Source organism: Nicotiana attenuata, unplaced genomic scaffold, assembly GCF_001879085.1.
Source record: "Nicotiana attenuata strain UT unplaced genomic scaffold, NIATTr2, whole genome shotgun sequence".
Classification (NCBI taxonomy): domain Eukaryota; kingdom Viridiplantae; phylum Streptophyta; class Magnoliopsida; order Solanales; family Solanaceae; genus Nicotiana; species Nicotiana attenuata.
The window spans coordinates 74,409-94,333 of NW_017672346.1; the positions used below are offsets into that span (position 1 = coordinate 74,409).

At 38.2% G+C, this 19,925-nt stretch overlaps 2 protein-coding genes across 2 annotated transcripts in view; both read right to left on the bottom strand.

Moving 5' to 3' along the window:
* Positions 1 to 7,560, bottom strand: part of LOC109212872 (phosphoinositide phosphatase SAC6-like) — a 14,621-nt gene extending 7,061 nt beyond the window's left edge. Inside the window, exons 1-10 of the mRNA XM_019376570.1 lie at positions 7,309 to 7,560; positions 6,329 to 6,496; positions 6,147 to 6,230; positions 5,664 to 5,791; positions 5,469 to 5,560; positions 4,900 to 4,957; positions 4,689 to 4,745; positions 4,576 to 4,609; positions 4,377 to 4,457; positions 101 to 207 (exon numbers count right to left, since the gene is read on the bottom strand). Of these exons, the coding sequence (XP_019232115.1) occupies positions 101 to 207; positions 4,377 to 4,457; positions 4,576 to 4,609; positions 4,689 to 4,745; positions 4,900 to 4,957; positions 5,469 to 5,560; positions 5,664 to 5,791; positions 6,147 to 6,230; positions 6,329 to 6,476 (789 nt within the window). The 5' untranslated portion in view covers positions 6,477 to 6,496; positions 7,309 to 7,560. The remainder of the gene's footprint in view (positions 1 to 100; positions 208 to 4,376; positions 4,458 to 4,575; positions 4,610 to 4,688; positions 4,746 to 4,899; positions 4,958 to 5,468; positions 5,561 to 5,663; positions 5,792 to 6,146; positions 6,231 to 6,328; positions 6,497 to 7,308) is intronic.
* Positions 7,561 to 13,799: 6,239 nt separating this feature from the next.
* LOC109212869 (catalase isozyme 1) lies at positions 13,800 to 19,036 on the bottom strand. The gene is made up of 8 exons (XM_019376566.1): positions 18,837 to 19,036; positions 18,195 to 18,291; positions 16,798 to 17,075; positions 15,488 to 16,264; positions 14,899 to 14,988; positions 14,662 to 14,729; positions 14,460 to 14,553; positions 13,800 to 14,100 (listed from the first exon to the last, which is right to left on the bottom strand). The coding sequence occupies exons 1-8, from the start codon at positions 18,849 to 18,851 to the stop codon at positions 14,041 to 14,043; spliced, it is 1,479 nt and encodes a 492-aa protein (XP_019232111.1). The 5' UTR covers positions 18,852 to 19,036; the 3' UTR covers positions 13,800 to 14,040.
* Positions 19,037 to 19,925: the final 889 nt, after the last annotated feature.

Genomic DNA, 19,925 nt, shown 5'->3' on the forward strand with positions numbered 1-19,925 from the left:
AACCCAACAGTCATATCTACATAAGTATAAAAGGGTATTTCATGAGCAACAAAAGTGTTGGTGTAGAAACAAGTCATAATCAAAGTTTGAACAAGTGTACCTGAACAAATGATGCTGTATACCCTTTCAGCTGGATAATTTGCTCACTTTCCACAAAATTTGCAACAAATCCATCAGAATCAGCCCCTCTTCTCCACATTCGAGTGCCTACATTGATGAGCCAATTGCAGTAACCGAGAGAAAAGGTTAAGACTGATTAACTAACAGAAACTGAAGACCAGAGTAAAAAGAAGTGAGTTGCAACATGGATTCTATATAGTTTGCATTCATTTCATATACACGTTAATGAGAATGGATGATTCTTCAGAAAACTCATAACACTATCTGTGACCTGTATGGGTCAAAATCTAATCAAAGGAATTTTGCTTAAGGAAGAGCAACCAAGAAGCAACCAAGCCGAAGTCGCGTGTAGGAAGCGACATGCCGGCAAGTGATTTGACTATCATTGAGGTCGAGCACTCAATTCGGTCCGAACGGCCAGTTCAATACTTAGATATTCTAGAGGAATATTCTATGGGATATTCCAGTAACTTAGGTACTGCGGTTAAGGACCGCTGGGTAAGGAAAGTGTTTGACATAAATATCATGAGAAAGTGTGACACAGGGGGGGGGGAGCACATAGGCATATAACGGGATTTACATCCCTAAAAAGGAGAAAGTGTGACACGGGGGCTCCCAAACCTCTAGCTCCTGACCGAAAAAGAAGATGAGATCCTAGAATCTCGATATGGATCTTGAATTCTAGTTTATCAAATGGACGGAGGGCGGTCTTGTTTGAGCATGGTGATTCTTTTTCTTTATGTATTCCTCATTATCATTTGATATTATTGGAGCAATTATCTGTTTCATACATTGTGAGAGTCAATCTCTGTTTTAATCAAAATTTGTGTTTAGTTGTGCTTGCTCATTCCTACCATTTATTTCAGATCTAGAATTAATTATCTTTGGCCAAAATCTGCCCCAAATCTTTTTATTGAATTGGTTTAACTAAGAAGGCTTAATACTTTTTAGTCAAACAATTTGGCGCCGTCTATGGGAAATTTTCTAGCCAAAATTTAGTTTCCTCTAGATCTAATGTCAGTCAGAGTTCCACTTCCCGGCTGTCATAGCCTCGCCCTCTCATTACAAACACCAACTTGAGAAATCTGTAGGCAAGCTTTTGAAATAACCGAACCAACCAAGGTCAGATCTCTGCATGAAATCGAAATTATGTTTGATATCTATACGAAAGCCACGTCTTGTTGTAGTGATGGGTGTGGTACGTCGTAAGTATGAGTTGTCAAAGTAGGATTATGGACACTACGCACTGAGCACGTCTACAATCCTACTAGCTATGTTTACGTTAGACACTAATCTATACTTTATGCACACCGCCCCCTCCCTTGGGAAGGGACGATAGCCTATTGTGTAATTCTTTGAAATAACAAGTTTGTCTTGCCCGTATATACGGAGTATAACTTATGTTTCCCTCATTCTTGTGCATTTGGGACCGGATCGGACCGGAACTTGAGCTCGAGATCCCAAAGGGCGCAATAAATTGTTAGCCCATAAGATGCCCAGACTCGACTAACGGCGAAGCTAAGCGCGAGGCTGAGATCAAATCTAAAGCCAGCATTCGAGTGCGGGGCGAAACGAGACGTTCTACAGCGCCCCTCTCCCCACGCCAACCAATCAGGTTAAGGTAACAAATGACTTCGTTTGGATTTAACTTGTTATTTTCTTTTTGGATGAGGATAGGAACAGGAACGTTCTCCTAGATGCGCGAACAAGGAACAAACGCCATCAAAACAACGCACAAGGAACACATTTCGTACCATACCAATCTGCAGGCAACGGTTGAGTAAAACTCTCTCTCCCCCCCCCCCCCCCCCAACAAGTTGGTGCTTAACGCCATAAAGGGAAAGACTTGTGTAGACTGGGACCGGATCACTGGCCCGGAAAATATACGAATCTCTCCAGCATGCAGAGAGAACACAAGTGCGTAAAACTCACCTACGCGCTTGCCAAATCAACTATGCAACGGTACAACTAGCTAAAATTTGATCTTGTCCATACATCGAGGCGTCCCGAAGCTTGAGCAAGACATTCATCGCCCCGCCTATCGGCTACTCCTCTAGGCCAAGCAATGAAGGGACTAGACAGACTGGGACTCCACGAATGTACGCACGGATCGAACGGAAACATGTAATACTCTCCAATGAATAAACAAAGCTGTATGACATTCCTACACGACACCAAATTTGCACATCACGCCAACGCAAAGGCAATATATGTTCAACCTCGCTCGAACTAACTTACATTCGAATTGTTTTACATTCGACCTCGCTCGAATTAACAAGACAAAATTTGACCTCGCTCGAATCAACAAGACACAATTCAACCTCGCTAGAATTAGCAGGTCAAATCTTACCTCACTTGAGTTAACTACCAAAAGCCAGGGACTTATTGCGAGAAAATCTAAGAAATTCGAAAAGAAAAAAGAAGGAAAGGCCAAAAGCATACAATCAAGGAGAAACCAACTATTTTATTCAAAGAAAAAATAGCGCTTTACAAAAGACCAAAAAGGGGCCCCCACCCAACCAAGTACAAAAAAAAATAACTAAATAGAGGAGGAGAAATTATATACAAGAGCTTCATTCAGCATTATTCCCGTCCACGCCACCATCTCTCTCTCCGCCTGGTTCAACAACTTCACCTCCACCATCACCCTCTCCATCAGAATGTTCTTCATCAAAGGCAAGCCCGTCCTCGGCCTCATCAACCCCACCAGCCCCGGCATCGCGGGATCATAACCACAGGCAAGCTGGGCCTCACGTGCTTTAGCTCGATCCTCTTCGAAAGCGACCTCAGAGACATTCTCCGCTGCCAACAAGCCCTTATATATATCCCGCTGAGCCTCAGCGTGAACCCACATTTCGTACAAGGGGCGAGGAATGTAAACAGAGGCAGGCGCAGGAGGAGTCGAAGCCAACAATTGCGCCTTCTCCGCCTCAAGAGCAGTAACTTGATCGCCTAGGCTCGAGACGTCCCTCTCAAGCTAGCCAATTCGCTCATCAAGCCGCGCCTCCCTCAGAACGGTCGTCTCCATTTTAGTGGCACGTTCGGACCTGTGAACGCGGATAGTACCTTCCAGCACCGTGGCCTTCGCCAAGGCTGCTACTCGAGCTCCTTCGACCCTCTCCAGCTCGGTCGCCTTCCCTTCCAACTGGATCACCTTCTCCGCCAATTCAACACTTAAACCAGCAACACCAAATGATCTCTCCCCTATTTATAAAGATACAAACATCCTAAGCGGGAAAATCAAACGCCGCCACGTTAATTCCAAAGCAAAGGAAGCATGGAAAACGATGTAACGTGCAGGGAACGTGCGCCATAATGACGCATGACAGATTGACGTTGTTTTAAACTGACAGAACGGTTAGGTACGACTCCCGAAGCATCGCATCGTCATCTCGTTATGAAGGGTCACTCTTCGGCCAATGTGCTCAAATTTCTCAAAAGGTGCAATTGGCGAAGTCCGCCCACCGAGCTCGCCCAAAGGCAACCCCAATGGGCAGAGGGACTAATTGTATGGGTCAAAATCTGGTCAAAGTAATTCTGCTTAAGGAAGAGCAACCAAGAAGCAACCAAGCCGAAGTCGCGTGTAGGAAACGACATGCCGGATCGAGGTCGAGCACTCAATTCGGTCCGAACGGCCAGTTCAACACTTAGATATTCTAGAGGAATATTCTATGGGATATTCCAGGAACTTAGGAACTCCGGTTAAGGACCGCTGGGTAAGGAAAGTGTTTGGTATAAATATCATGAGAAAGTGTGACACGGGGGGGGGGGGGGGGGGGGCACATACGCATATAGCAGAATTTACATCCCTAAAAGAAGAAGGGGGCCTCCCAAACCTCTGGCTCCTGACCGAAAAATAAGATGAGATCCTAGAATCTCAATATGGATCGTGAATTCTAGTTTATCAAATGGACAGAGGGCGGTCTTGTTTGAGCATGGTGATTCTTTTCCTTTATGTATTCCTCATTATCATTTGATATTATTGGAGCAATTATCTGTGTCATACATTGTGAGAGTCAATCGCTGTTGTAATCAAAATTTGTGTTTAGTTGTGCTTGCTCATTCCTAGCGTTTATTTCAGATCTGGAATTAATTATCTTTGGCTAAAATTTGCCCCAAATCTTTTTATTGAATTAGTTTAACTAAGAAGGCTTAATACTTTTTAGTCAAACATTACCTTGTCCATTACATTCATTGATCATGCTTTGACAAATTGCAAAGTCAAGAGAAAAACAACAAGAAGAAAAAAAGAATACCAGTTCTCCTGTTGCATCTCCTTGCAATCAGCGTAACATCAATGATGTCTTTTCCAATTGCAGATTGAAAATTGTGAAAACCTTAAGATAAGTTAAGGCGTACATAAAAAAGGAACAATAATAGCTCCCAACGCGCAGGAGTTAAAGTAGATGTGCTACTTGGAATAATCTGTGAATTTAACTGAATTTACAAGGATACTGCCTTGGACGACAGGAAGCAAGAATGGGTCAAGCTGTAAATTCAAGGCATAACAAATGAGTCAAAAACCTAATGAGAGAATAAAATGAACCCAAAGCACATAGATACCTGACCTTTTTATCTATCATCACTTCCATCATATAGTTGTTCCAAAGAAATCGAGGGTCTGCCTGCATAAAAGAAATTAAAAGCGATCTTTGAGATTACAGTTGCTTGTCCACCAACTAATATAATTTAGAAGCAAGAAAGCTGCTGCATTTAAATAGATGACTTTAAGCAATCAGAGCTACACCATCACATCTATAGGACATTTACAACACTTACTTGTCTCCATAGAGAAAGCAACTTGGATTCATCACCCAAATCATGCAGTCGCTGAGCACTGCAGTGTGAACCATAAGTATCTTACTGTTAAGCACTGCACTGTGATATCTTAACAATCAGATGAAAGACAATCAGCAATACAAATGTGTCAAATATATTCCGTGTGGGCTGCAGAAGACAACATTTCCAAATTGAAAATAGTAATACTTTATATTTAAAAAGCTCTTAGCTCATAGAATTCACCTGTAAAGATGGTAACCTAAAGAGGTCTAATACCGAGAAATGTTGAAAAAATAAGAGAAATTGCCTTAATTTGTCGTTGAAGACAGTGACCTAAATTTTTTTCAGGGGTTCAATGATATGGGAAAACATAGAGGGAGTCCAAACAAGTAAGTCGGTATACACTAACCAATAGCCCCCAGAAAGGACCAAAGACTAAATCTCTAAGCTTCAGAATTTGGAAAATATATACTTACATAGAGAATGGATTCTGTGCCTAGCCGAACATAAAAATAAAAAATAAAAAGAAGGGACATATAAGCAGGTAGAAGGTTGAAAAGACATTTCACCTTAATGTTAAATTGACATCATAAGAGAAGTACAGACCAGGAGTCCTCTCTGCAACATTAAGCAGTGCCAAAAACTGAGCTTCCATGTTTTTCTGCCAAAAGCCAAAGCTATATCATAGGTACATAAATGAAAATACTAGCATGAGATTAAAAAGAAACAGGAATAGGAAAGCAAATTGGAAATCGGAGACCTACCTGTTCAGCAGGAGAGTTCTTGAGAGAGTGATCGCAAGGAAAATATTTCATTGATGAAACTTTAAAGATAGGGTGCCCGAAGTAAGATCCCACACATTCACGTTCCGTTATGACCAGTAAATATGAACCTGAATGAAAGAACAGCACACACTAGATCAGAATTTAGCAGGTCCAATAGCACGGCCACTTACTAACATAAGGTATAGCGGGATAAAGAGAACTCATATTCATTCTTTCTTGAATTTTGATATTTCTTTCAACTTCTTTCTATATATTGTATCTGTGTGTGATTATTTTATGGAATAAAATCTGCCAGAGAACGATCAACAAAAGGGGACAATCTTGACATGTATAAGGGACATTATTATTATTATTTGATATAAAGCACATGGACAAATGAATTTTGATCTACTGAGAGCTGACCTTCTATTGAAATATAAAAGCAAAAACTTGAAATTTTTAGTGCTTCCTAAAACTACTTACCAGCCAGAAGTTTGAGTGTGCCTATAACACCAAATATTGTCCGGATTTTAGGAACACGAACCGAACTGCATTCCGGAACGTCATCTAACATAGAGAAAACATACCAGAAATAGAATACTGTTAGCTTAATAAATAGTTTAAGTCCAGAAGAAATTCATAAACAGGAACAGAAGCAAGTAAACCTATTAGTTTCATAGATCCATCCATGCGACTAATCTCCAAACACGAACCACGGGATCCATCAGTAGGCTCAACAACATACTGATCTGGGAATTCCCAAAGTCGCATCCTTGTATATAGATTCTGTGAAGGATCTGCTTTCTCCATCATAATTTAAAATGCTACCGACACTGAAACACAAAGTTGATTACCAAACCATTGTCTATGCGGATCAATTTAAGCGGGACATGCAAAATATGAAACATACCAACACAAGAATTCAATATGATGGGTGACAATGCCACAAGTACTAATAAACTCTGATACTTGCAACATAAATAGACATTATGCAGGTTTATATGAATTATATATATGGATGTGTCAACAATATGTGCTCGACATCCATCGCAACAACCAGTGCAAATAGAGCAGCTCTGTTAGGTAACCAACACAACAAAATAATGCAACTGTAAACTCGATACAAATTACATGTTGGGGTTTAATTAATAGTACGTTTAAAGTACTTTCTTTCTTTCCCAGACCCCACTGTGTGGGATTGCACAGGGTTTGTTGTTGTTGCTGTTGTCTAAAGTACTTTCTTTCCTCAGAAAACATTAAAGTAATTGCCTTTAGCAGTTTGTTGATTCTCCATCCTGATGGACTAAAGATCATATAATGAGAGAGAATCATGATTCTACGTAGCACAAGTGGTATGTCACATATGAAAACTTTTGTTTTTTCTATTGTTGGATAGATATATAAGAACAACTCAATCCAGGCGAGGACGACCAAATCCTTCCCCCATATTAAACCTTGATTTAGGAAACAATTCGTTATTTTGCAGACAAGAAGTATTTCAAGAAACGTATCTAACACATTCTTGACACGAAAATTCCCAAGAAGTTATTGCCTTTATGGGCTAACAATTTCAGGGACATTATTAAAAATTCATCAAGAATCCTGTATCACAGATGATTAAAGAAAGTGAAAAAAAATGAGGTACCTGAGAAGAACAATAGCCTGAAAAACGAAAGGAAAAGTGAAGTAATAAATCAACAGGTCAGGGGGAGGCTTAGCCCAACCCAACCAAACCAAAAAGGATCAAGAATGGTAACAATGGAAGAGGAAAAAATACAAAATTTTAGGGGCAAATGGCATTAAAGGAGTGAGATATAACGGCTGATTCGCGTACAATTAACGGAATACCGAACTATGCCTTAGATGTCGCTGCTCAGTTAGTTCATGTCACTTTCTGGTACTTGTCCGTTTTTCTTGTATAGGATTAAACATTTATATAGAAGCCTAGTGAAAAGGTTCACATGTTAGGCCTTGTACCAATATCTTTAACTTCTTATCTCCATGTTCTAATATGTTGTGTTCCCTTGTCAGCCCCCTGGTTTGGTGGGTAACACACAACAAATATATGAATTTAACATATACTATAACTTATGTCCCCCGAAGAATTATTATTATTATACTATTTGTGTATTTTAACATGTTACAGTAAGAGACAAATTCAAAGTTTAAAGTTTATGGATTAATTTAATTAGTATCCATGGCAGAGCCTGAGGAGCGCAAAACACAATACGAAATTGATGCTCGCTAATCAAAGATAGTATAATAAAATAGCGCCTCCACAGGGATTGAATTTAAACAATGTTCGAATAATTTCTGGTTTAATTGCTATTTAGGAGGATCAACACTTAAGTTAAATGATTACGAACTATGTTTACCTACTAAAATAGAGAAATTGACAATTGACTGCAAAGAACTAGAGATTAGCAAAGTTGGTTTCTTATAAATGTAAGGAATAAGTGTTTGACAGGATAGGTGCAAGATAACTATTAGGGATTTAACTCTAGCTTAATTCACTCTAGTGTTCTAATGATTTTCACGAATTCACTCGATGATTAGTTCGCACGTGTAGTCAAGACTCCTCTCTCGATTAAACCTTAACTCTACGAGGTGAACTAATATAAGAACTCCGTAAGTATGCAAGCATGCATTAATGGATTAGTGTTTAAGAAAACGTCTCTCGAATATTCTCCTAACTTGATTTAGTCAACAATTCAACAAGCGCTTTCGATTACTTACGAGAATCAATGAATTAAATCAAACAAAATAATGCAAAGATAATCACCAAAATACTCCTCTTTCGATTAAATAGACCGGTGAATAAAATTGCAACAATTCAAAACTCCATAAACGAATTCAAGCAAGAACTAGAGTTAAAATCCACAAATATTTATCAAAACACCATATCCGTCAAACCCTAAGGTAAACTACTCCATAATTAGGGAGGAAGTCATCACAAAATGAGTTAAAGAATAAGAATAACGTTACAATCTAAACTCCCGTATTGAATTGCTGGAAAGATGATGAAATCCTGTGTCTTGTAGCTTTTAATGCTCTCCCAAAGCTTCCAAGGTCAAAAGTCCTCTAAAAATCGTATTTTTGGTGTATTTATAACATGTAGGAACGGGCTCGGATGAAACTACCCTTTTCAAGCTGAAGAGGGACACTTGGGCAAGCGGTAGTGCAATTTTCTTAGAGTAATTTCTGTTTTCTAACTTTTTGATATCCAGAGTTGGTCCTCGACCCCCGAACATGATCCCGGCTTAATTTTTTGGGCTTTACTCAGACATCAAAGCTCCACATCGTTCGATTTAGTTCCAAATTATCTTTTTAACTCGGAATCACTTCCTCTAAGGCATAAACTGTAACGACCCGACTGGTCGTTTTGAGTATCTGCACTTCGCTCGGTATTTTGAGGGCTCGAGTATCTCCGTATGATGTATTATGACTTGTGTAAATCATAGGTATTGGTTTTCAAGTTATCCGGAATCGATTTGGAAGAATGAACTTCAAGATTTAAGTTCTAAGTTAGAAGAATTGACCAAGTTTGGCTTTTTAGCATTTGACCTTGAAATGAAATTTCGTCGATTCTGTTAGCTCCGTTGGGTGATTTTGGACTTAGGAGTGCGTACGGATTGTAATTTGGAGGTCTGTAGTCGAATTAGTCTTGAATTGGCGAAAATTGGATTTTTGGGAGGTTTGATCGGGAGTGGACCTTTTGATATCGAGGTCGAATTCTGATTTCGGAAGTTGGAATAGTTCCATAATGGCAAATGTGACTTGTGTGAACAATTTGAGGTCAATCGGAGGCGATTAGGTAGGTTTCGGCATCGGCGGTAGAAGTAGAAGTTTCAAAGTTTATTGATTTTACCTTGAGGTGTGATTTGTTGTTTCGAGGTAGTTATGCGTGATTTGAAGCTTCGAGTAGGTTTTTTGGTCATATAGAACTTGTCTGCAAAATTTGGCGTCATTCGGAATTGATTTGATATGGTTCGGACGTTTGGTTGTGATTCTAGAAGTTCTTGAAGTTTAATTTGATCCTCATGCGTTATGGCGTCCGATTCGTGGTTTCAGAGGTTATTTTGATGTTTTGATCACGCGAGCGAGTTCGTATGATGTTTTTAAACTTGTGTGCATATTTGGTTTAGAGCCCCGAGGGCTCAGGTGAGTTTCGAATTGGTTTCGGAATGATTTCTCATAATGATTGATTGTTGGTGCTGGTATAATCGCATTTGCGATGTTTGTGTCGCAACTTGTCGCATTTGCGAAGCAGCCATCGCGTTTGCGAAGCCTGGGCTGCTGGGCCAAACTCGCATTTGCGATGAGCCCTGCTACATTTGCAAAAGTTGATCTTCGCATTTGCGAAGTTTTGTTCGCAAATGCGACCTTGACAGGAATCCTCCAGGTTTGCAATTACGATAAGTTTTTCGCATTTGCGAAACCCATGTTGCAAATGCGACATCTGCAACCTGTTAAGTGTTCAGAATTTCGAGTCTCAGCTTCATTTCATATATTTTGAACCCTAACTTCGATGTGAGGCAATTTTGCGAAGGAATTTTCATACCAAATCATTGGGTAAATACCTCTAATCAATTTTCAACTATATTTCATGATTTTATATAAGATTTAACATCAAATTCATGAGAAATCTATGGAAAAATTTGGGGATTTTGTCAAAGTTTTGAAAAAATAAAAATTTGGGATTTGGGAGTCGAATAGGATTCGGATTTGAAAACAAAACACATATTTGGACTCGTGAGGTTGTGGGTAGTCAAGACCTACCCTTGGACCAAGGTTTTGGTCGAGGGGGCCCGGGGGTTTGACTTTTGTTGACTTTTTAAAAATTGAATAACAATCACAACTTTATTAATTGAAATTCTTTTCTTATGCATTGTGATGTATTCAAGTCGTCGTGGGCTAGATGAGCCAGGCGGAGGCGAATTTGTAAAGAAAAAGGCTAAATTGAGTGTTGAGTTAGCCGAATTGATGTAAGTGTTTTGCCTAACTTTGTTGAGGAAATTTTCCTCCTATTTGTCATTGTTTGCTACATGCGGGGGTGATACATATATGAGGTGACAAACATATATGTATGTGCCAGGGTTAATCATGCCCGGGGGATGGGGGGTGGGGGGTGGGGGGTGGGGGTCTGGATTATGTTAGATTTATATTTGTAGAATTTCGTGACCTCTTGCTTCATGCCTTACTTGAGTCTTGGATACTAAGAACATAATATTAAATGATAGAAATCAAGACTTAGCTTATTATAACTTGATCAAACTTGACAGAAATTCTAGAATATATTGATGTGTCTAATTCGATCATCTCTATGCGACATTATTGCTACATTACTACGGCCGATATTCTTGAGATTCGTGGAAGTATTTGAATAATACGGTTCTTGAGGGTTGTTGAATCATTGTTGACAAGTCGTGATTGGGATTTGTTTGGAATATTCGTTAGAACACTCTCCTTGATGTTATTTATGTTTCCTGCCTTGTTTGTCATTGATATACATATGCTTGGTAAGGAAGAGTGTGAAGCCCGAAGGGTGATGCCGTGCCATTGTTTATACATTATCATGTGAGGGAGAGCGCAAAGCACGAAGGGTGATGCCGTGCCACATAATGAGACTAAAAGCACGAAGGGTGATGTCGTACCATATATTGAGAGTGAAACCACGAAGGGTGATGCCGTGCCACATCATTTGAGAGTAAAAGCACGAAGGGTGATGCTGTATCGTTTCATTTATATTGTTATGCTTTTATGTTATCGTGAGATCATGGCACGATAGGTGTTTCCGTGCAGGCGAGGATGAGGGACATGCATTATGTTTGATATCAGTCTTCCGTGTATACGTTCATGTCTTTACCTTGAACTGTTATTATCATAATAATAGATCTGATGTGACTTGTTGCTATTATTTTGTCATTGATCTCTTTCTCAATTGTTGTTGTGTTGCTCATACCTTCTACTCGCTTAACTTGCAAATACCGTGCCTATTTCTCGCTTTTATAATTATACTCATGACGCATATATTCTGTTGCACTTTAGTATAAGTCTTCCACCATGCTAGTCATTCATGCCCTTACTTGTTAACTTGTAAAGATCATGCGTTTCCTTCTTATTTGTTATATTGTACTTAGGCCTCCATTATGCTAGTTAATTGAAGTTGATATTCCTTGTTCTCCAATTGTTGTTATTATTCACGCGCTTTCCGCTTAGTCTTTTACTGTTGCCCACATGTATATCCTTGTCCATTGTTGCTACTTGCGTATTTCCTACTTTATAATTTCCGTTATTGGTATTTATGTCATCTGGTTGGTTCTGTTATACATACATTTGGAAGGATGAGTTGAACGCACGAAATGTGTTTCACACATAATTTATTTATATATGGTGATGAAGAGATAGAAGTACGAAGGGTGTTACCGTGCCATTTAACTCGATATCTTGGATATACTTCTCATACCAGGAAATATTGTAAATCTTCTACTGTGATTCCTTCTAGTAATTGTTGACTATCTCGCAGAGTTGTATATGGTACTTTTACCTGTTATGTTTTGAATTGCCTATACTGTTAGTCTAATGTACAAGTTATGAATATCAGCATCTTTTGTCTAAAAGCCTCGTCACTACTTCGACGAGGTTAGACAAAATACTTACCAGTACATGGGGTCGGTTGTACTGATACTACACTTCTGTACGATGTTTACAGATTTCTAGAGTAGAGTTGCTGGTGATGCCGGGTGCTGATTCTGAAGATGTTCGCACATTCCGGATATAGCTGCCTCTTGTCCTTGGTAGCTTAGGTTTTGCTATTATGTTTATGTATCTATCAAACAGAATGTGTATTTATTCGTACCAGCTTTATAAATTCCAAGTCTTAGAAGCTCATGAGTCGTACTACCAGGTCTTGGGTAAATTTTGTAAAAGTTCAGTTATCTATTCTCTATTCTCTTATAATCTCAGTTGAGTTGTATTATCTGTTAGTTGACTTACCTAGCAGGTTGAATTAGGTGCCATCACGAACGGTGATTTTGGGTCGTGACAAAAATACATAATAAGTGCAATACACTAACATTTAAGCTCAAACAAAAGTAAAATGCAGTAATTGAAGTGCAAACCACGACTGCAATACGGGTTCTAGCCTACCATCAGAGCCACTTATAATTCTGGGGAAAAATATATCGTATAGGTAGGTAAATTTTATTTATATGCATATATAGTTATATACATGTTGACTCCCTTTAATTTTTTCATTGGTTTATTTTTATATATTTTGACACCCCTTAATGAAAATTATGACTTGATCACTGTTTAGTACTACAATAATAATTGCATGTACAATCAAATATTTATAGATACTTAATGAATTTTTTGATATACAATTATATATACTGGATTTGCAAGTTATTAATTTCACGTGAATCCATAACTAACACTCTAGATTCACCCTCGTTGTAAAAGGTAATATGCTTTTTTTTTTTCAGGCTAATAATCTCATTTTTTTTTCTTATATATAGTTAACCGTAGTTTTTTTTAGACTATATGATATTGTAAAAATCACTTTACCTTGTCTGTGCACAAAAATTAAATTCTATATCTACACGTATTTTCTCTTTTCTTTTTCCTAAGCACCATAACATGATAAGTAATTTATAATTTAGAAAGCTTAAAGAATTTCTAAGGTTGGGACATTTACTCTTATCTTGCATAAGAAGTTTGCACATTTCTTGGAAATTAAATGTTTTCACATTTTAGACTATAAAACTTGCTCCCAATACTAATTAAACATTTCATTCTCGGTGCAGGAAATGCATGGTTACATATCCATATACGAATCAATGCTTAACGTAGAACTATTTGAAGTAAAAAACGCAATTAAGCGAATATACGTACATTCCTAGTTTCGAACTATATGCTATGTTCTTTAGTCAGGAGCTAATTTACTGTAGGTCCTGAAATTTACTGTAGCGTTCTGTCGTGTTTATTGAATAAAGACATTATTTGAGCTTTAGATTCAGCCATATATTGGACAATTATGTTCATTTCTATATATACGTTGTTTGAACCCATAAAAGGTGCTCCACTGTCAAGACCTTTCCCTGTTTTGCTACCCAACAAGCATTCATGGCAAAATTGATGATAAATAAGTATAGTACAAGAAAAGAAATATTATCTGTAACTTCCATTGTTTCACTCATTCATATAACAGCAACACAATAATGAATGCATATGTATTAGGAGTGCTCTAGTTATTTCATCTTAATATGATCGCCACCACATTATACATCTTGCTTATACGACTGGAATGAGTTATTAATGCCTTGAGACTCGCGCATTTAGATCATCTCCTCCGAAACCATTAAAAGCTTCATCTTCATATGCTTGGTCTTACATTAAGCCTAGAAGCAAGCTTCTGACCCAGAGATTTGTCAGCCTGCAGTAATCCATTTAACATAGTCAGGAAATTTTACAGAATCAGTTGTCGCCCCCTATGAAATGCTTGGGATTATTTTTCTGACAATAAGTGAAGTGAACACGAGCCACGGTTGATTTACTGAACTAGAATCGTTGAAAAAACATGCCAAGATAAGCTTCAGAATTCGACATAATAGTCTAGAGGCGAATTCAAAATCTAGAGTCAGTATATTCAGAATGAGTGCGATGTTATAATATGTATGTCTTTTAAATTTTTTTTGCATGTATACATAGTTTGAACCGAAAGTAACGAGTATCTGCCCTAAATCCTTATCTGCCTAACACATAAATAAATATAGGGTATGATGGAGTACTGACCTGAGACCAGTATGAGATCCAAATGCTGCGTATCTCGTAAGTGATCCGAGGATCAGACAAGGCCTCCACCCACCGACGAATAAAGCGTTCTTGCCTATGATTGAAAAAACAAGTATGTCAAACAGAATGAAGGAGATGGGGTTTAGGGCTACTGAATGTAACTTAACAACGCCACACTTTAAGATACGTCAATCATGTTTACCTGTCTGGTGTGAACGAGCGATACCTTTCTCCTGGTTGCTTGAAATTATTCTCTTTCTGAATGACACACTGTAAGAAAATTCAGCAGCAAAAAAGTTAAAATAAGTCTTGTGTTGGATTAAGGGTCCACTTCAAAAGGCATCTATGGATATCTACTTAAGTTGTTAGGGCCACTGGATCAATTCAGGATGTCAACTTTACACTGCTTCAGAATTCATAAAAGGTAGAAGGAACAAACCTTCTCGCGTTTGCCAGTGCACATTGTAGAAGGAATAGGATACTTCTCAGCATGGCGAACAGGATCATACCTTGAAGGGAAGTAGTCGATCTGTAATTAACCATGCATTAGCTATTACGTATAAAGTAACACCATAATTGAAACATCAAATAACAATAAACAAAGACATTAATTAAACTGAGGTTACAACACTGTATTATGCTTTTTAATAAAAAAGCCTAATTAAGATAATCTGAGGACTATTTCAATGGATATGAACTTCCACGCTAAGGTGAAGGCACACATAAGGTGAAGCCATATGTTGCAACAACGTATTGGCTTTGTGGTGTTAGCATAGGATTTAAGTTATATACACTGACATGTAAAGAAGTTTTACCATATCAGTGCGAAATAACTGGTTATTTCCTATTCTTTAAGTTACTACATCACCTTTGCTATGAAAAGTACCTTATTGTTATACTTGGTAAAAATAAAGAACATTAACCTGATGGTGTAAAACAATTTTATAACTTGTAAGAACTTGAACTCTTTAGCAAAATCTCAATCAAATATGGATATGTACTGTGTTATCGAAGGAGAGAGAAAATACCTCCTCATCCCTGTGCATAAAATTCATGGAGCCATCGTAGTGATTGTTGTGATGAGCGCACTTTGGAGCATTAGCAGGAAGTTGCAAATAGTTTGGTCCAAGTCGATACCTCTGGGTATCAGAGTAGGAGAAAATACGAGTTTGAAGCATCTTATCATCAGAGTAATAAACCCCTGGAACCACAATAGAAGGGCAGAAAGCTAGCTGCTCATTCTCATTAAAGAAGTTATCAATGTTCTTGTTCAGAACTAATCTTCCCACCGGCTGCAAAGGCAAGATATCCTCTGGCCAAGTTTTCGTAACATCAAGTGGATCGAAATCAAATCTGTCTTCATGATCTGGATCCATAGTCTGAATGAAGAGCTTCCATTCAGGATAATTTCCAGCGGCAATAGAGTCATAGAGGTCCTGAGTAGCGTGGCTGTGATTTGCTCCTCCGATACGGGCTGCTTCTTCTTCCAACAAGGACTTGACACCACATGTGGGCTTCCAGTGGAACTTCACATAGGTTGATTTCCCAGCCTTGTTGATCAATGTGAATGTGTGGACACCAGAACCGTCCATATGCCTGTAATCTTGTGGAATACCAATATCGTCGAAGAGGAAAGTGAACATGTGCAGGCTTTCAGGAACATGAGAGAAAAAATCAAGGATCCTCCAATTCTCCTGGATATGGGATTTAGGATTTGGCTTCAGCGCGTGGACCATGTCAGGGAACTTCATTCCATCACGGATGAAGAAGACAGGGAAGTTGTTCCCTACCAGATCAAAGTTTCCCTGATGCAGAGGAGGCATATCAGAATTCAGGCAGAAGATAAGGATTAACTTCAAATACAATCAACAAATCCCAAATATAATTCAGGCATGTTTAAAAAACTAAATACGAAATCATTTCTCGATGAGAGTATGAAAAATTAGGCAGCATAACAGTCACTGCAAGGTATTGAATATCAGAGGGCCCTATGGTCTCTACTACGGTGTTAAGCAACATGAACAATCACTATCATATTTACATAACCTGATAGAAGCAAATAAGTAGACCCATATGCAGAGTATTTAAAAATAGGTCCCTAAGACATGCAGATACAAACATTAAATGAAGTTCATATCGTATTTAAGTTGCAACATAACATCCTCTACTAAGCAGTCCAGGCAACACTTAATTAAGAAGGAACATATTTTTAAGTCATGTGCGAATAAGGAAATTGATAAATATAATCCAGTCTGTACATGGAAATTGAAGATATAACGGTAAATGAATGAACTAGTATTTGTAACTTGTCAAATTAGATGTTGTAATTCGCGCGTACCTCTCTGGTGTAGAACTTGACAGCAAAACCACGAGGGTCCCTCAGAGTTTCAGGACTACCCCTCTCATGTATAACAGTGGAGAATCTAACAATGACGGGAGTCTGGACACCAGGAGCTCGAAGGAAATCAGCACAGGTAAGGTGAGTGATGTCATGGGTAACTTCGAAAAACCCTTTGGCACTAGCACCCCGGGCATGAACAACACGTTCAGGGACACGTTCCCTGTCAAAATTGGCAAGTTTCTCCACCAAATGGTAATCCTCAAGCAATACAGGACCTGCCAAGAAAATTATGAGCAGCCACAGACACAAATATGTAAAAGAGTCTATCATACAACAACATCGCTCTCAGTATCACGTTTGATATAGTAATCTAAAAATAGAGTGATAACCTGTTATAACTGGTTAAATTGCACTGATTGTAAAATTTCTTCATACTCTAAGTGTGTATAACTTAAACTCTGTAAAATTAACATTAGTCCTAGAGGGTGCTAGTTATGTTAGCAAACATCTCGCGAGTAACTTAACAATAGCTATTTCTGAACGGATATTGAAATAAGCAATGTCTTAGCCAAGCGTGGAGCATATAATAGTATTAACTCGTTACACTTACAACAATGAGTTTAACTTATGTGTGACTGTGTAAATATTTACACATTCAGGTCATTTATTAGTTGATTACACCTGAATTTTCTTGATAAACATTAATTGGTGGTCAGTAAAAATGGTAACTAACACCCTATCACAAGTTAAAATTCATTAATAGTGTAAAAGTATTCTTTATACTGCCGGTGTATAGAACTTGTAACAGCCCAGCCCGCTAGTGATATTGTCCGCTCTGGGCCTAGGCCCTCACGGGTTTAAAATGCGTCACTATGGTCTAAGACTTGTTAGCTTATATACCCAGCATCTCTCTTGTGTTTTGTCGATGTGAGACTCTGTCTAAAGTCTGGGGTATTACATACACGCCTAGACTCAGCACTGAGGTTTGCCCCGCCTACCATCGGCAAGGCTGACACAAGAGTGACTCTGATACCATCTGTAACAACCCAGCCCGCTAGTGATATTGTCCGCTCTGGGCCTAGGCCCTCACGGGTTTAAAACGCGTCACTAGGGTCTAAGACTTGTTAATAACTTATATACCCAGCATCTCTCTTGTGTTTTGCCGATGTGGGACTCTGTCTAAAGTCTGGGGTATTACACAACTTATATCCAGAGGTTAAATCCTACAAAAATTATTGGCAAGAGCACATTTTAGCACACAAACCAGAAGTAGTTATCAAGAGGCATGAGGCCATCTTCATACATCTCATTTTAACTCAAGTTTTTGCAAAATGAAAGTACAAGAAATTTCCATTTGAAATGATTTTAAGACAAAAAAAGTCAATGAGTCATACCTCTTGCACCAACAGTAAGAGATGAATTGTTGTTAAAAACAGGAGCACCAGAATTAGTGGTGCAGAATGGAGAATTGAAGGCACTTGACGGACGGTACTGCATTATAACAACAACAGCAACAAAACCATACATAAGTTTCATAAGGAAATTAAGAAATTCTGAAATTAGATACATGCATGCACACAGTAAAACAGTGAACTGCAGCCAACTTAGAGAAACATTAGGAAAGTAGTTAAGCAAACAATAATCAGGGGCGGAGGTAGGATATTATTTACGGGTTCGGCCGAACCCGGTAGCCTTTTCATAGATCTTGTATTTCTATTAGAAAATCTATTAGATTTGTATTAGTATATAATTGCGAATCCAGTAACTAAGACATGCTTTGGGTTCGACATCAAATTTAGAACCCACAAACTTCAAATTGTAGCTCCGCCTCGGATAATAATAGTAGTATTGTTTGTTCAAAACCGAAACTCATATAGCCAATTAACTAGCAGGTTCAAAACCGAGACCTCTAATTAACAATGAAGATTTCAACCATTCCACCATGCCCCTCGGTAATAACATTATTATAATTTACCAACAGCTAAAATTTCCAAGTGAGAAAGAGCATAAGTTGGAGAGAAGAATTAGAATTTTACCTTGTATGGATCCATTAGTTGCCTTTCTTTTGCTTCAGAAAGCTAAAGAGAGAGTTGTAGTTGAATAACTAAAGAAAAAAGAGGATAAAGGGGGACGTGTGGTCTTAACCAATCGACTCCCTATAAATAAATGAATACTATATAATAAGAAGAGGAGGGAATGGCACGTCTTATTTAATTTTGAATAATTTGGTTTTCCTTTACTTGGTTAATTTTCCTCCTCATAAGCACAGATATAGACCCTTTGGCAGATTCCAGAAAATCAGAAAAAGGAAAGAAAAAAAAACAGAGATTATTCGTGCTTAATGTAGTAAGCAAATTAAGCCTATTTTCATGAAAAATACTAGGAAATTAGCTGCAAAATTAGAAACTACGAGTCCTTTATTTACTTGGAAGGAAAGGGCTAATCTTATAATTAAGAAAATTTTAGGTTGTACTTGAGATTGAACTAGTTTACATAGGGATAAGTGTGAGATCTAATAAATGACTTGTACTTAGAGGGTGATCTACGCGTTTGGTAAAATTAAAAGTGCTTATAAGTTATGTGCTTATAAGCCAAAAATAAGCTAAAAGTCATAAGTTGGTCTCCCCCAACTTATCAAATTTCAGCTTATAAGCACTTGTTTGCAATAAATTTTCGTAGAGTAGAAAATTAAATGCAATCACAATACAAATATGAAGAAACATAATTTTATTGATAAATAATTGTGGGTACAATTCTGTTTCTCCCTTGATTCTTCTCTCCTGATTATCTCCGTGATTCGAGGGCAACGTAGGATGATGCAAACCTTCATGGGATGTATTTGACCTCCATGAAATTATGTTTATCCGGCCGCATCTTGATCTCTTTGTGAATATCCCATGAGTTTATGAGATTTTCGGGATGATCTCCATTTTTTGAGATGACTTTTTAAGAGAATACGTTATCCTTTTTATAGGAATGACCTAGGGTTAGGATAGAGTAGCCTCCAATGCTGGGTTTTAGTAGAGTAGCCTCCAAGCAACACTGACAGACTCCTAGAATTTCAAGAGGTCTTGTAGTATCTTGAATTTAGGATTTAGCTTGATCCAATAAAATTTAGATGTCTA

Excerpts from the sequence above, each read along its gene's own strand:
- LOC109212869 (XM_019376566.1), bottom strand. Across the intron at positions 16,265-16,797 it reads TCAAGTTCTACACCAGAGAG|GGAAACTTTGATCTGGTAGG; the intron begins GTACGCGCGAAT and ends CCTCTGCATCAG. Across the intron at positions 14,989-15,487 it reads TTATGCACAGGGATGAGGAG|ATCGACTACTTCCCTTCAAG; the intron begins GTATTTTCTCTC and ends GGTTAATTACAG.